The sequence below is a fragment of the Festucalex cinctus genome, chromosome 2 (genome assembly GCF_051991245.1).
Source record: "Festucalex cinctus isolate MCC-2025b chromosome 2, RoL_Fcin_1.0, whole genome shotgun sequence".
Lineage (NCBI taxonomy): Eukaryota > Metazoa > Chordata > Actinopteri > Syngnathiformes > Syngnathidae > Festucalex > Festucalex cinctus.
This window is the reverse complement of record NC_135412.1, coordinates 13,123,103-13,136,537: the sequence shown is the minus strand read 5'-3', so window position 1 is coordinate 13,136,537 and position 13,435 is coordinate 13,123,103. Positions and strand designations below refer to the sequence as shown.

Below are 13,435 nucleotides of genomic sequence, written 5' to 3'. Positions count from 1 at the left end.
CCCCCAGTACAGGCTTTCCAAAGAAGGTTGGTCATTAATCGCGCGTTTAAACAATTAGTGGCATTAAAGGAACTTTAAATGAACTCAAAATTAACACACTAATTTTGACACCACTACTTTAAATAAAGGGTCAAGGCTGGTAAAATGATTGGGCTTGCAGTCAGAAATGCTGACAATCAAAATACACGAGATTCCCATGTTTGTCATCAGTCACTTTTGTTACTCTTCACAACCCGACCACTCATAAGTCGGGATGTAACGATATCCAAACGTCATAATACGATAATTATCACAATATTGTGGGGTGGGGTGGGGATGGTTGTCGTTATATAAAAAAAGGTCACAATATTGTAAAAAATAAATAAATAAAAATAGATCATAGTAAAAAATAAAAATAAAAATAAGCACAATATAGTACTTTTGTACATTACAGCAATGCACATAACCTAAAAACACAATATTGAGGCACCTCCTTCCTAATGCAAGCACACATTGAGTTCCTCCACGTATTGACTCGCTTCACAAACATATGTTCCCTTCATCTGACCATTAGCATGGATTTTAAACATAGAAGGGCCAAAACATGCCGTATGAAAATTAAACTGCAATAAAAATATGGCCACAAGAGGGTGCTAGAATTTTACAAATGGAAATCAACTTTTTTTTTTTTTTTACAGATGTGCTACTTTTACTATAGTGACATGTTGTCTGCAATTTTAATATCGCAATATCACAATATTGTCGTTATCATTACGTCCCTACTCATAAGCTCCTACTGAGATATTTCCAACTTCATCCCCAGCCTCAAATGCAGCAAAGAAGGCGTATCTGAGTGCATTTGTCCCCATAATTCTTACCATCTTTCAGTATGGTGTCTCTCTCTGACCCGTCTATCTTCTGCCGACCAATAATGTAGCTGGTAGCATCGGCAAAGTAGATGAATTCACTGGCGGCGTGAAAATCCAAAGCTCGGGGGTTCATGAGGTTCTCGATGGGGATCATGTACTCATCTGGTACTTTTGCATTCATATCCATGCCCCTGATGATTCCGGGACGACCCTTACCGTACACCAAGAACAACTCGTGGTCTGGTTCTAGAGAAGAAAGAAAATTTGCCACCATCGTTACCGAAATGGAAACAGCCAGAAGAGACGCACCTCAAATGAAGATTTTTACTCACTTTTGCAAGACTTGCCATCATTGCCCAGGCTGAAGCCAAAACGACAGCGGCAGGTGCGTGTCTTGTGACTGTTGCCCAGCAAACAGATGTCGGAACAACCTCCAGCTTTTCCAAACTGATCCAAAGCACATGCATGGCTACGCACTGTGGAAACATACCATACTGTAGATATACCATTGGGGGTAAAAAAAAAAAAAAGTGGATTATAGACAGGGATACCTCGAGGTTGGCGTCTTTGATGGTATACGTGCAGCGCGGCGCCGCGGTCAACCCGCGTCACCACTTGGAAGTCGGAACTGTTGAAGCGGTTGACTCGGATCACGCTGGTCTTGGGGTTGAGGTTGCCTTCATCTGAGTTGGTGGCGTACAGGTAGTTCTCAAAGACAGTCAGCCCGTATAGGTGCTCAATCTGAAAGGCGACGATAGAAGCACTTCATGAAAGGAAACAACAATCCCACAAATTTGATGTGCAAAAACAGGGCGACCCACAACAAATTTGTATGGGGATTAATTAGAACTTTTTGGCTTTAGCAGACATCATCCCCCTGGCGAGTACCATATGAGATTGTTTCTATGCAGATCTGTTCCATCGTCCTATCTTCTTTCTCCCTTAACACACACTACCTCCTTTCTTGTCTCCCTCCACTTCAGTCCTGATTTCATTAAGACCATTACACCACTACGGGTTGGAGCCAAGCTTCACTAGAGCCAGACTAATATGTTTAGAGAGACATTAGCCAGGAAAAATCACACTCTTAAGTTGTATCAATCAAAGCAATAAAAAGGACTTCTCTGACAGAGTAGAGCCGTTTTTATGAAATGCACAGGAGACAAAACCAGAACCATAGGTCTCAAAATGTGAGGAGTTTAAATACTGTATTAAGAGTAAACAAACTGGCTTTTGTGCTATTAAAATAGGGTTTTAATTGATCAGTAAAGGGGGTGCAAGTGGGACAGATAGCCATTCAGGGCTTCAGACTAAAGTTTTGCACTGGTAGCACTAGTGTGCCCAACTTTTTTCTTTTCAAGCACATCTAAGTGCACCCAAATTTTCAACTGCATTGCATTCAACACTGCAGTTTTATAGTTTCACTCTTTAATTTTTTTAATGGAAAATACTATTTTTTATTGACTGGTAAATGAATAAATAAAAATCAGGTCATCATAAATTGCTTTATTTGAAGCATAGTTCCACAAGACAGATTAACTTACTCAAAATTCTTGGTGCGTTAAGTGTTCTGTATTACTGTTGGTTATGACTTTTTAACATATTGGGACTTTCCATTTAAGAAATTAATCGATCCTATCACCTCATCATATGCAGCTATTTCAATTCCATATCTGATGGGTAGACGACTAGACATCACTCACCTTGGCCAATCGATTTGATGAAACATTTTTTTTAGAATTATGTATTTTCCCAGAAACTATCACGATGAATACAGAGCATCATAAATCAAGAGCAAATAACGTTTCATTCTCAAGGATATTGCAAATTGACATTGAAATATAGAATAAATAAAAAAAATATCTTGCATAAAGAAAATATATAAAGAAAACAGACTCAGGATCTGTTCACAAAAATAAACTTGGGCAAATATTATACGTTTGGCACAGAGTTAAAAAGAGTTAGTAATACATCAATAGGCAATATTAAGTTTTCAGTTGGTTAACAATTACCAGTAGTGCCAGGAACAAAACCAATTTGGTAACGGTAGCAACAAGTGACTCAAACAACTCTTTTTGCGATAAAGCACTCCTGGCTCACTTTTACTACGTCAAATGAACCACCTGTTTCTAACATTTGGCCTGTCATTTTGTCAAATGCATTTGGCAACATAAAATAAAAACGTTCTGATGGTTCTACATTTGCATTCAATGATACATTATCAACACATTAATGTTTTTTACAAATTTATGAGCCACTCAGGGAGGGGGGCCCTCGTGGTGGGAGCATCGTTGTGTCTGTAAAGTTGTAAAGAGTACCAAATGTTGATATCTGAATTTAATTTGATCCCACTTGAAACTTGTAATGGATATTTGTGGTAATAACTGAGCAAAACAGATGGTTAATTTGTGTTACGTGTCAATGACGAAACGTTACCTTGAGTAGACCATCTGAATGCAGCATGCGCATCTTCAAATATAAGCTCGCAAATATGGCTGCCAATTAAGAGGGTAGTCACGCCCTTTATGCGATTGGTTTAGACCAAGATGTGCCTTATGTGTGTTGTAGTTCCATCAAAGTGGAGAAATTAGGGCACTTGGGCACCCGAACTGCTCGCAGTCTAGAGCCCTACCATTTGTGCTTGTTAACTCATTCATTCCCAGCCATTTTCAAAGTGGCAATCCCCTTCACTCCCGGCTGTTTTACTGGATTTTGACTGATTTTGCAAGGCCCACAGAATATTGTGTTCTATTGCTATAAAAAAAAAAACATGGAACCTACCAAAAGGAAGATTAAAGTCTCTTTTTTAATCAGGGGAAAAAAAAAAAAAGTGCATTTCTATCTTTTTTCGATTTTTTGGCAATTACAATATAGCTAGGTTTCAGAATTATTGACAAATCTAATTAAAATTGTGAGTATTTGAGCTTTTTTTCAACATGGCCCAGTTTGATCTCCTTTGAATAATTACTATTGCTTCTAGCGTTCTTTGCAGTTGAGAGGCTGCATCAAAGCCTTCTGTATGCTCCAGCAAAAAAAAAAAAAAAAAAAACGTATAAATACGTTTTTGGGACACTTACATTTAAAATAGAACGTATTTATACGTTTTTGGGAGCAAATGAGTTAAAATTAAACAACTGATGGTGCGTGACTTTTCGTACTATTGTTGGATCATCATTCAAATCTCACCAGAAGGCCCTGAATGATGGTGTGTCTGTTTTTGCCCTCATAGTCCACCACTTCAATGTAGTCCAGGTAGGCATCGGCCCAGTACACCAGCCGGTTGACCAGGTCCAGAGTGATGCCATGGGGGAAGACTATCTTACTGTCCACCAGCTTTGTGCGGTTCTGACCGTCCATGTCACAACGCTCCACTCTCGGTGTGGATCCATAATCTGTGAAGAACACTTTTCTGCAGCACAAGATGAGAAAAGAGGAACAGAAGGAAGTGAATCATTTTTAGAAGGCTAAAAAATTAGGAAGTGACACTTTGTAAAAAGGAACTCGGTGCGTCATTAACTCCAAAAACAAGTTGGATCAGCACACTGCCCCTCATACAACAGCATTTTCTTCTCAAGTGTTGCTCAAAAGGTCGTTTAGAGGTAACATCAGGGCATGAGGACAGAGGCACACACCCCATCGCTGGGTCCAAGGCGATGCCTTTTGGGTTGTACAGTTCTTGGTCCAGCAGCGTCACACATGTCTGGCCATTCTTGTTGCAGACAAACACCCAGTCGTCGACATCATCCACAAAGTAGAAGTTTCCGGTCAGCCAGTCAATCGCCATCTGTTCCACGTCTGAAAGGTTTAAACGTTGAAAGAGAAGAGAAAGACACTAAAACACAGAAGAACTCAAATTACTTTTGTGTGTTGGTTCAGCAAGAGACATCACTCCCTGTAACTTATATTGTGTCCATCAATGTTGGAATTTTCTTTTGTAAATCAAGCAAGTTGCACTCAGAGAGAAAAATGAGAGGATTCCCCTTGTTTTATCTCAAATCAAACTTCTGTAATGAAAAACTTCTAAAGTTACTAAACAAAAACTTCTGCTATTTATTTGCACTCTTAAAAAAAATTCCAATTAATCAAAGATTATGACTAAGCCATGCAAAGCATTTCCTATTTTTACCCTTAATCCTGAGCTAGCTGGTGTGTAGGAATGTGGTCAGAATTTGGATTATTGCCATTCTTGCAGCACAAACAAAAAGTTGTTTCTCCTTCAATCCTATAAAAAGAGATTACAAAAATGCTTACTTGGTCTACACTAGAACAGGGTGTCTCAAATGTTTGCAGCCTACGACATATTAAGAGGAGAATTTCCTTCTGATATTCAAAAAATAAATATATAATGTCTACAGTAGGGCTGCACGATATTGGAAAAACATGCGATATGCGATATACTTGCTGAACATAGCGATATCGATATTATTGCAATATTTAACGTATCTAAAGAAATTACATTTTTATTATCTAATGAAAGAAAAACTTTTTTCATGCGACAAAATAAGCAACCTTAATGTAATCTTAGTTAATTAATTGTAATTATGTCTTGATAATTTTCAACTATTGGATGCCGATGCACGTTTTAGGTTAGAATCTGACTGGTCAAATTCATATAAAAAGCATAAAATTCCAAATAAAACTTATTGCATGCCTTTGCGATATGCATATTGCAAGGGCTAATATCGCGATGTCGATATTTTTTCGATATATTGTGCAGCCCTAGTCTACAGTACTGCACCTACAGCATTTAATTATGACCATTTGTGAAGCAAAATTGACCCAGCACAATGGCATGTTTTGAGTTAACTAGATTATGGATAGGATACCTGCCTCAAATATTGTGATAAATGAATGAAAGTCAGTTAAAGTAACATTATGTTAGACAGTTTTAATTCTTTTGTTTGATGGCGGATCCGACACTGTACAACTAAGCAACGTATGACAGAGATCACATGTGACCTAAAGTAACAGCAGCGTCTTTTAAAAAGGAAATTTAACGGCCACACTGAGAGAGAGAGAAAAAAAAAAAAAAAAAGACCTAATCTTGCAAAAAAAAAAAAAAAAAAAAAACAGAACCTTGCATGAAAATGTATGCCTCAGCTAAAATTGTGCTTAAAGTCTCACTTTCAGTGTGAATCTACATGGAAATCCCCCAGTGAGTGGGATAATTATTTTATTTTTTTTACCAAAGCACTGCACACCATGCCGACTCACAACCAAGGAACAACTTTTGACATCCGTCTTTTGATGAGCATCAACAGGAATGCGGCAGTCAGCATGTCAAAGCCGATTTAAACAGCAGCACATGCGCGTTCCACATACATACACCATCTGGGCCGAATGTACAAATTCCAACCCACCCCAACACGAAATTATGTATAGCTTCAAGTGGCGAGTCCCACCTGGGATCGTCGGCATGCGAGACTAGAAATAATGGCGGGCTGGCATAACGGCATGTTCTCTGGAGAGAAGCCGAAATGAATTTATTGAAGAGAACATTGGAAATTCTGGCGCACCTCCAAGCCAGAAATAATTCAGGGCTGTCTTCCATTTCAGGCAATCTTCCAGTGCAAAAAGGAGGTAAGTGAAAACATACAAGCCAATAAAAGAAATCATGAACAAAATACCAAGGGGAGGAAGAACAAAACAGTACAAGATGTTTCAAAACACTAAAACACAAAGTTTGACAGAGAAGGGTTGCAATTCAGCTAAGCGGGATAATGTACTGTATCACTTTGAAGCCAATAACACTCTAAAAACACCCCTGCACTGCATTGATTAGATGCTTACACAGAGGCTGTTGTGCAACCTACTCAGTTGAAAATAACCTTCAATTCCGAAAGGCAAATATACTGTCATCTTTTGATATCGTACTGTAACTATCAAATATTTCTAGAATCGATTCATCTAGCGATTATTTAATTGATGAATCGACTAATCAGATTCATTTTAATTTTGCTTCAACTTACTGTTTATGACCCACTGATTGGTGTTTATTTCATACTATGTATTCATGTAGTGATTTTAAAAAGGGGGATTGATGTTTTATTACGTTACAACAACAACGTACAAATGGTCATTGTTTTCTAAAGTAAAAACACTTTTGCAAATGTCTTATTTTGATTAAACAGAAGATATTCAGTCTTCTTTCATCAAGTATTACAGAAATCAGTGAACAATTACTGTTGATATGCTGAAACGAGAGGATTTGGATAGTTGTCAATTCATTTGATAATTGATTACTTGTTGATTAATTTTGACAGCTTTACTTTCTTCATTCAGTTTGTTTTTTTTTTTTTTTGATGAAGCCCTCTCCGCACATAGCCACCATGCGCACTTGCTGTCCTGAACACCTACTAGAGTCCAAAGAAACTTTTTGTCCCAAGTGTTGATGTTTTCAACCTGTCATACACGGCTTAAGCGTACCACTACAATCAATTGAGCGGATTTCTAACTGTGTGCATGTCCACACAAATATTCCATTCAATTACCAGAACTCAAGTATACCAACACAGGATACACTTAAGATAACATTTTCCCGAGAACAAGAAGAGAGGACTAGTGACTAAATGATGAACAGCAGGACACAGGGTGAAGTGATGGGGCCTGCTGTGGGCTCACATGGGGATGATGGGATGGGCAGGCTTCGCTCCCCTTTTATCTTCCCAGACATGCAGTCACGAGCATGCTACATCTGGAACCTTCCGTCTAGTCATCAGTCAAGCTCTCCAATATTCAATGCGATAAATCACCTTGTGTGTGTGTGAACGCTGCTTCAAACTGCCCACCTCCAAAACTTCATCTTAACCACATCCCTCTAAAGTCATCCTCCAGGTTTGCCCACCAAACGTTTTAGAGTGCAACAAAGTCAAGTCAAGTCAAGTCATCTTTATTTATATAGTGCTCTCAAACAGCACACGGAAATAGTTATCAGTGTGGCATGTCGGGACAGTAAATATTAGGGATGTAATGATAACAGCAATATTGTGATATCGCGATATTGAGACTGCCACAATATTGTCGTCGTCGTCAGGTCACGATATTAAAAGCAGCACAATGGTTTAAAACAAAAAAAACAAAAAAAAGTCAGGTTGATTTCCATTTAGTTTTAGCAGTTCTAGCACCATTTGGTGGCTAGTTGTTATTTTTAGTGCAGTTTAAATTTTATAAGGGATGTTTTGGCCCTTCTATGTTTAAAATCCACACTAATGGTCAGATGAAGGGGAATGTAATATGTTTGTGAAGCAAGTCAATATGTGGAGGAACTCAATGTGTGCGTGCATTAGTAAGTAAAATGCCTCAATATTAAGTGTTATTAGACATTGGAGGTGATTTATATGCATTGCTGTTATGTACCAAAACAATATTTTGCTTTTTTTAGTATGAGCTCAAAACGAAATATAGAACAAAACAAAAAGAACGTATGTATTTCAACTGAAAGCTTCTGGAACAATCTGGATTGTAAAACCAAATCATCTCAGTTTATCTGTATTTTTAAAAACTTGACAAAAAGCACAATTACTGGAAAAATACATATAGAACTAGGACATGCTGTTAAATTATTTTATAGAATTGTTACATTGAAAGCGTCTTGACCGCTCACTGCCATTTATTTTGGGTTGATTATTTTGTTGTTGTTGTTGTTGTGTTGTTCAGGGGCAGATAACAAGTTTTACTTCTTTCTGTCCCTTTTTATTTATCTTTTTTTTAAGGAATGAAATGAACATTTTGAATTGTATTGAATTTAATTGAATTATAAGGCTTCACAGGCCTGAAACATAATTGGGTCGTGTTGACAACAACGTCGAGTAATTAAAAAACACTTGGCAGGACACAAGACAACATTAAAATCCTCTCTAGAATAATCTGCACTAGTAAGTCAAATGTTTCTGTTGCGCTCAACAAGCACTACTCACGGTGCAGGGTAATGGAAATGTTCACGGTGCGGACGTCGGTGACCGTTTTCAGGCCGGGGATGCTGGCGCATTTCAGCTGCGTGGCCGCCGGCGTTTCTCCCACGTCGATCCAGCAGACGGTCTCCTCGGCATAAATGAAGTCCATCGCCATGGTCTGCTTGGTGGCAATGGAGGGCAGCCGGGACGTGGAGCCGCTCAGCGAAGTGCAGCGGATGTCGTGCAGATTCGCTACCAAGAGCATTGGAAGACGATCGACCGGCTCTGGGGATGGCGAGGAGAAAGGAGCGACCGTAAGATGGGGGGTACGCAGGTCTGAACATAAATAGCAGTTCTCACCATTTTTGGCTTTGCAGGAGCGGTTGTCTGGCTGCAGCAGGTAGCCCTCCACACAGCTGCATTGGTAGGAGCCCGCCGTGTTTTTGCATGTCTGACTGCATGTTCCGTACACACTGCACTCATTGAAATCTACCAGGACAAGAATGTGATGGTCACTATTACCTTAAAAACAAAGAGGCGTGCTTAAACTTTATAAATACTTTGTGTTAAGTTTGACCCCCTTTGACATTTGACAGCAATAGAAATACCGTAAATGTCATTTTTTCACACTAAAATGTGTTGACTTTTCCTGAAGTGACCCAAAATACACAAAATATTATTTAAATATTATTTTATTCGAGACATTCGATTAAAATGGTGGGAATGTTGGAAATCTTGAAGCTTTGACACTGTAAATGCCATCATACTGTACATGTGTATGTTTTATGTGACAGTAGTAAAAACGAGAAACATGAAGCAATCCAGAGAACTGCCTGTGTTATACCACATCATTGGCATAGGTTACCGCACAAACATGCACATGTTAGTGTTTGGAACAGTAAACATGGAGAAACAGTAAAAGAGCAAAACAGTATAAGAATGATCGTACATACATAAGTACAGTAAGGAACAGATGTAGAGCTGTCAAAATTAATCGATTAATCGACAAGTAATCAATTATCAAATTAATCGGCAAGTATTTCAATCACCGAATAATCGGTTGGCACCATTTTTTAATTTAAAATTGTCCAAATCCTCTGATTTCAGAAAATTAACAGTAATTGTTCATGGATTTCTTTTGTCCTTCATGAAAGAAGACTGATTATCTTCTGTGTTTAATCAAAATAAGATATTTGCACACATCTGTTTTTACTTTGGAAAACAATGACCGAACCGTTAACATAATACAAAGAGCAATTCCGCCCTATATATTTGTAATCTCTATACAAACACGAAGTAGAAAATAAACAATCACTGGTAAATAGAGTAATCAGGGAAAAAATGATTTTTTAATACACTTTAATGCAAAATTAAAATGAGTGAGTCCGATTTAGGGTTGCTTGATTATGATGAGTATGAATAGGCAGTATGAATATTAATCATGATTAATTTGGTAATAATTGAATTCGTGATTAGGACAAATATTGTTTTTCGGTATAAAACAAGAAAACGTTTGAACATGTAAAAAAAAAAAAAAAAATTAAGACAAATAAATTTCTTTGAATATGTAAGTTCCTTTTGAACTAAACAAGAATTATTACATTAGTCATTTTAAAATAAGAAAAAAGGTGCAAATATATACATTTAACTTTTTTTATTCATAATCATTTGCACAGCCCTAATCCAATTAATCGATTAATCAATTACATAATCGAAAGATTAATCGTTTCTCAAAAATATTCGATAGTGACAGCACTAAACAGATGTAGAGTACCAGCAATGTAGCAAGAATAAATGAAAAAACGAGAGGTCTAAAATTACATAATCCCTTTTCCCTGAAACAATGATTTCAGGATCCATTTTGCAATTTCAGACAGACTATTAAACCATTTTAAAAAGATGTACAGTTCTATTGCCATTGGAAAACAAATTGAATGTAATGGTTAATTACACTGATAAGCAAGCACAGTAGCAAAACAAAAACACCCACTAACCTTTACATGTCTTTCCATCTGCAGCCACCTCATAGCCATTGTTGCAGTAACACTTCGGCCCCTCGTGAGTCACAGCGCAGTGAAACTGGCACCCATGGGAGGCGCAGGCCGCTGCATCCTCTAAAACATGAACATGAACATACAGAGCACACAAAACACTGCAAGGTTACATGAAGGCCACAACATCATCAATGACAAAAGAAGGTAAACTCTAGTGTTTTGAGTTACTCCATGTATCTTGAATGTTTTAATTCACACTGACAGTGTCACCGTGTTTGGGACACTGTGTCCAGAGGTAGAGCATGAGCACATTTTTATGTGTGTTCACCACGAGTGGCGATTTACACGTGCACGTGAACACAAAACAAAAAAAATATAGGGGAAGCTTTCCTAAAAGGGAATTTGGAGTAAGAGTTTGGGTGTTCAATAAGCTTCAATTGAGTGTGAATGGCACAGTAGTTGAAATCCAGCTTTGAGAATTTTTCCCATTCAGCATTCAGCTTAGCATTCAACTATTAGCATTCAGCTCTCAGCATTCCCACGCAATTTCTCCAGAAATTGCACTTAGCTTAGCTATTATTATTATTATACTTATTTACCAACTTTAGGCCTCCATTACCACCAGGTTTATTAGTATTTGTGTATAAAATACACAGTAAATATATTATTCATGAATGATTTAAAAGTGCATAATAATTTCATTTTCCTGTGCTACGAACCAGCATAGACAAACTATCCTGTTCCTCCCATCAGAGCATGAGCTCAAGAACACTGTAATTAAAATGACTCAATGGAATAGAAGACAAAGAGAGGCGAAACGCCTAAGACAAACACGGCAGTCCAGCTGAGATCGATTCAATGCCCTGAGGGGGAAAAAAAATAAATAAGACCCGGATGAATGAGAATATCCACAAGCATAAAAGAAATGCGGGTGGGGGATGGACATTGGAGTCATAATGCGATAAAGAAACAATTTTGAACTGCTGCAGGAAGTGAACTGAAAATAACGATCGTAATTATAATGGTGCAGATATGAAAGTTCAAGGTTCGGGCTGGCACAAGATTTCCTGAATCATCCCAAGACTGCAGAATTTACCGGAATGCGTTCAGATCTTCTTTTCTCATTCTGTTGTTCATCTCTTGTTTTTCTTGGAAGAAAAACAACAACAGTGAGTGAGTGAGTGAATGAATGAATAAATAACTAAGCATTCACTTCCACAATAATATCATACTGTACAGTGCGTACTTCCATGTGAATCCAGCTAGTAATATCCACACTGCTGCAGTTGAGACGGATTAGGCCGATGAAGGCTCTTTCATTATTTAAAGCCAGTAGCACAGTGGGCCACAATAGCCCTTTTGTTGCGACCCCACTGAAAGGAAGAGTCCCCCGGCAAAATGTGTGGCCCATATCGAATCCATTCACCAGGTCTCACAGTGTGAAAGACCCCCGGCAATCGGAAGGAGGCAAAAAGATCCCCCAAAGAGGTTGCCATGGACTATTTTTTCCCTCCGTTATGCACCTGTTTATATGTCAAAAAAAATTGAATAAAGGTCTCACTATCTCCCTGCCCAACTCGCTAGGCATTTGTCAATCTATACTGTACATCTTGGCCAGAGGAAATGATCCACTCTTAAAATGATAATACTGTATGTACAATCGCTTACTTTAGGTAATGAAACAAGTCAGTCAAGAGCTTTCCCCCTTATCATAAGATGTGGAAAAGTCAGACATGAATCTATAAGAACAAAGTAAAGGGAGGAAAACAAAAGATGCCAATAGAAGTGAAGAGCGGCGCCTGAAGAGCTTCAGGATGAGGAGGTTTGTTAGTTAGGACATTCCTCCTCCAAGCAAACAGCAGCAGCAGACTTTTGACCAGAAGTAAACTCATTCACTCTCAACCATTTACACTGAAGCAACCCTCTTCGCTCACGCCTGTTTTACTGGATTTTGACTGATTTTGCAAGGCTCACAGAATATTGTGTTCAATTGCTATTAAAACATGGAACCTAACAAAGGAAACAGAGTCTCTTCTTTTATCAGGGAAAAAAGTACATTTTTATCCCTTTCTGTTTTGCAGCAATTAGCATTATAATATAGCTAAGTTTAATCATTATTAACAAATCTGTTTAAAACAGGGGAAAAGAGCTTTTTGCAACATGACCCTGGTTGATCTATCATCCTCTGGTTCCACCTGCTGGCCGTTTTTGTAAAAACTACTATTGCTTCAAGCGTTCTCTTCAGTTCAGAGTCTGCATCAAAGCTGTATGATCTAGTATAAGAAAACAAAAAAACGTCTAAACATGTTTGAGACCATGGTAATATTTAAAATAGAACGTATTTATACGTTTTGAGAGCAAAATAGTTACTGAAGCAATCAAAAAATTACACAAAAACAGAAGAGGCCTTCAATTCCAAACAAGCGTGCCAACAATGCCATTTATCCTCTTGACGGGCTCTTCTAAATACCGTAATTTCCGGACTATAAGACCCAGTACATTTCTAAAGGAAAAAGCATTTTGTACATATATAAGCCGCACATGACGATAAGCCACATGTGCCCACAATGAAATAGGAGATATTTACAAATAAAGAGACGATACACAGAAAGAGTTTTCAAAAGGTTTAATAATATACCTTAGCTTTTCTTTCCAAACAGTGCCTGTGATGCGGCAGTAACACAGCAGCAATACGGTAGTA

The 13,435-nt window shown here is 38.1% G+C and overlaps 1 protein-coding gene across 2 annotated transcripts in view; it reads right to left on the bottom strand.

Annotated features, from left to right (window-relative positions):
- Positions 1 to 13,435, bottom strand: part of LOC144013763 (low-density lipoprotein receptor-related protein 1-like) — a 95,529-nt gene that overhangs the window by 52,867 nt on the left and 29,227 nt on the right. For both annotated transcript variants that reach the window (XM_077512952.1, XM_077512953.1), the window contains exons 4-11: positions 10,735 to 10,854; positions 9,101 to 9,229; positions 8,765 to 9,025; positions 4,481 to 4,643; positions 4,035 to 4,257; positions 1,400 to 1,589; positions 1,181 to 1,324; positions 858 to 1,094 (exon numbers count right to left, since the gene is read on the bottom strand). In XM_077512952.1, the coding sequence (XP_077369078.1) occupies positions 858 to 1,094; positions 1,181 to 1,324; positions 1,400 to 1,589; positions 4,035 to 4,257; positions 4,481 to 4,643; positions 8,765 to 9,025; positions 9,101 to 9,229; positions 10,735 to 10,854 (1,467 nt within the window). The remainder of the gene's footprint in view (positions 1 to 857; positions 1,095 to 1,180; positions 1,325 to 1,399; positions 1,590 to 4,034; positions 4,258 to 4,480; positions 4,644 to 8,764; positions 9,026 to 9,100; positions 9,230 to 10,734; positions 10,855 to 13,435) is intronic.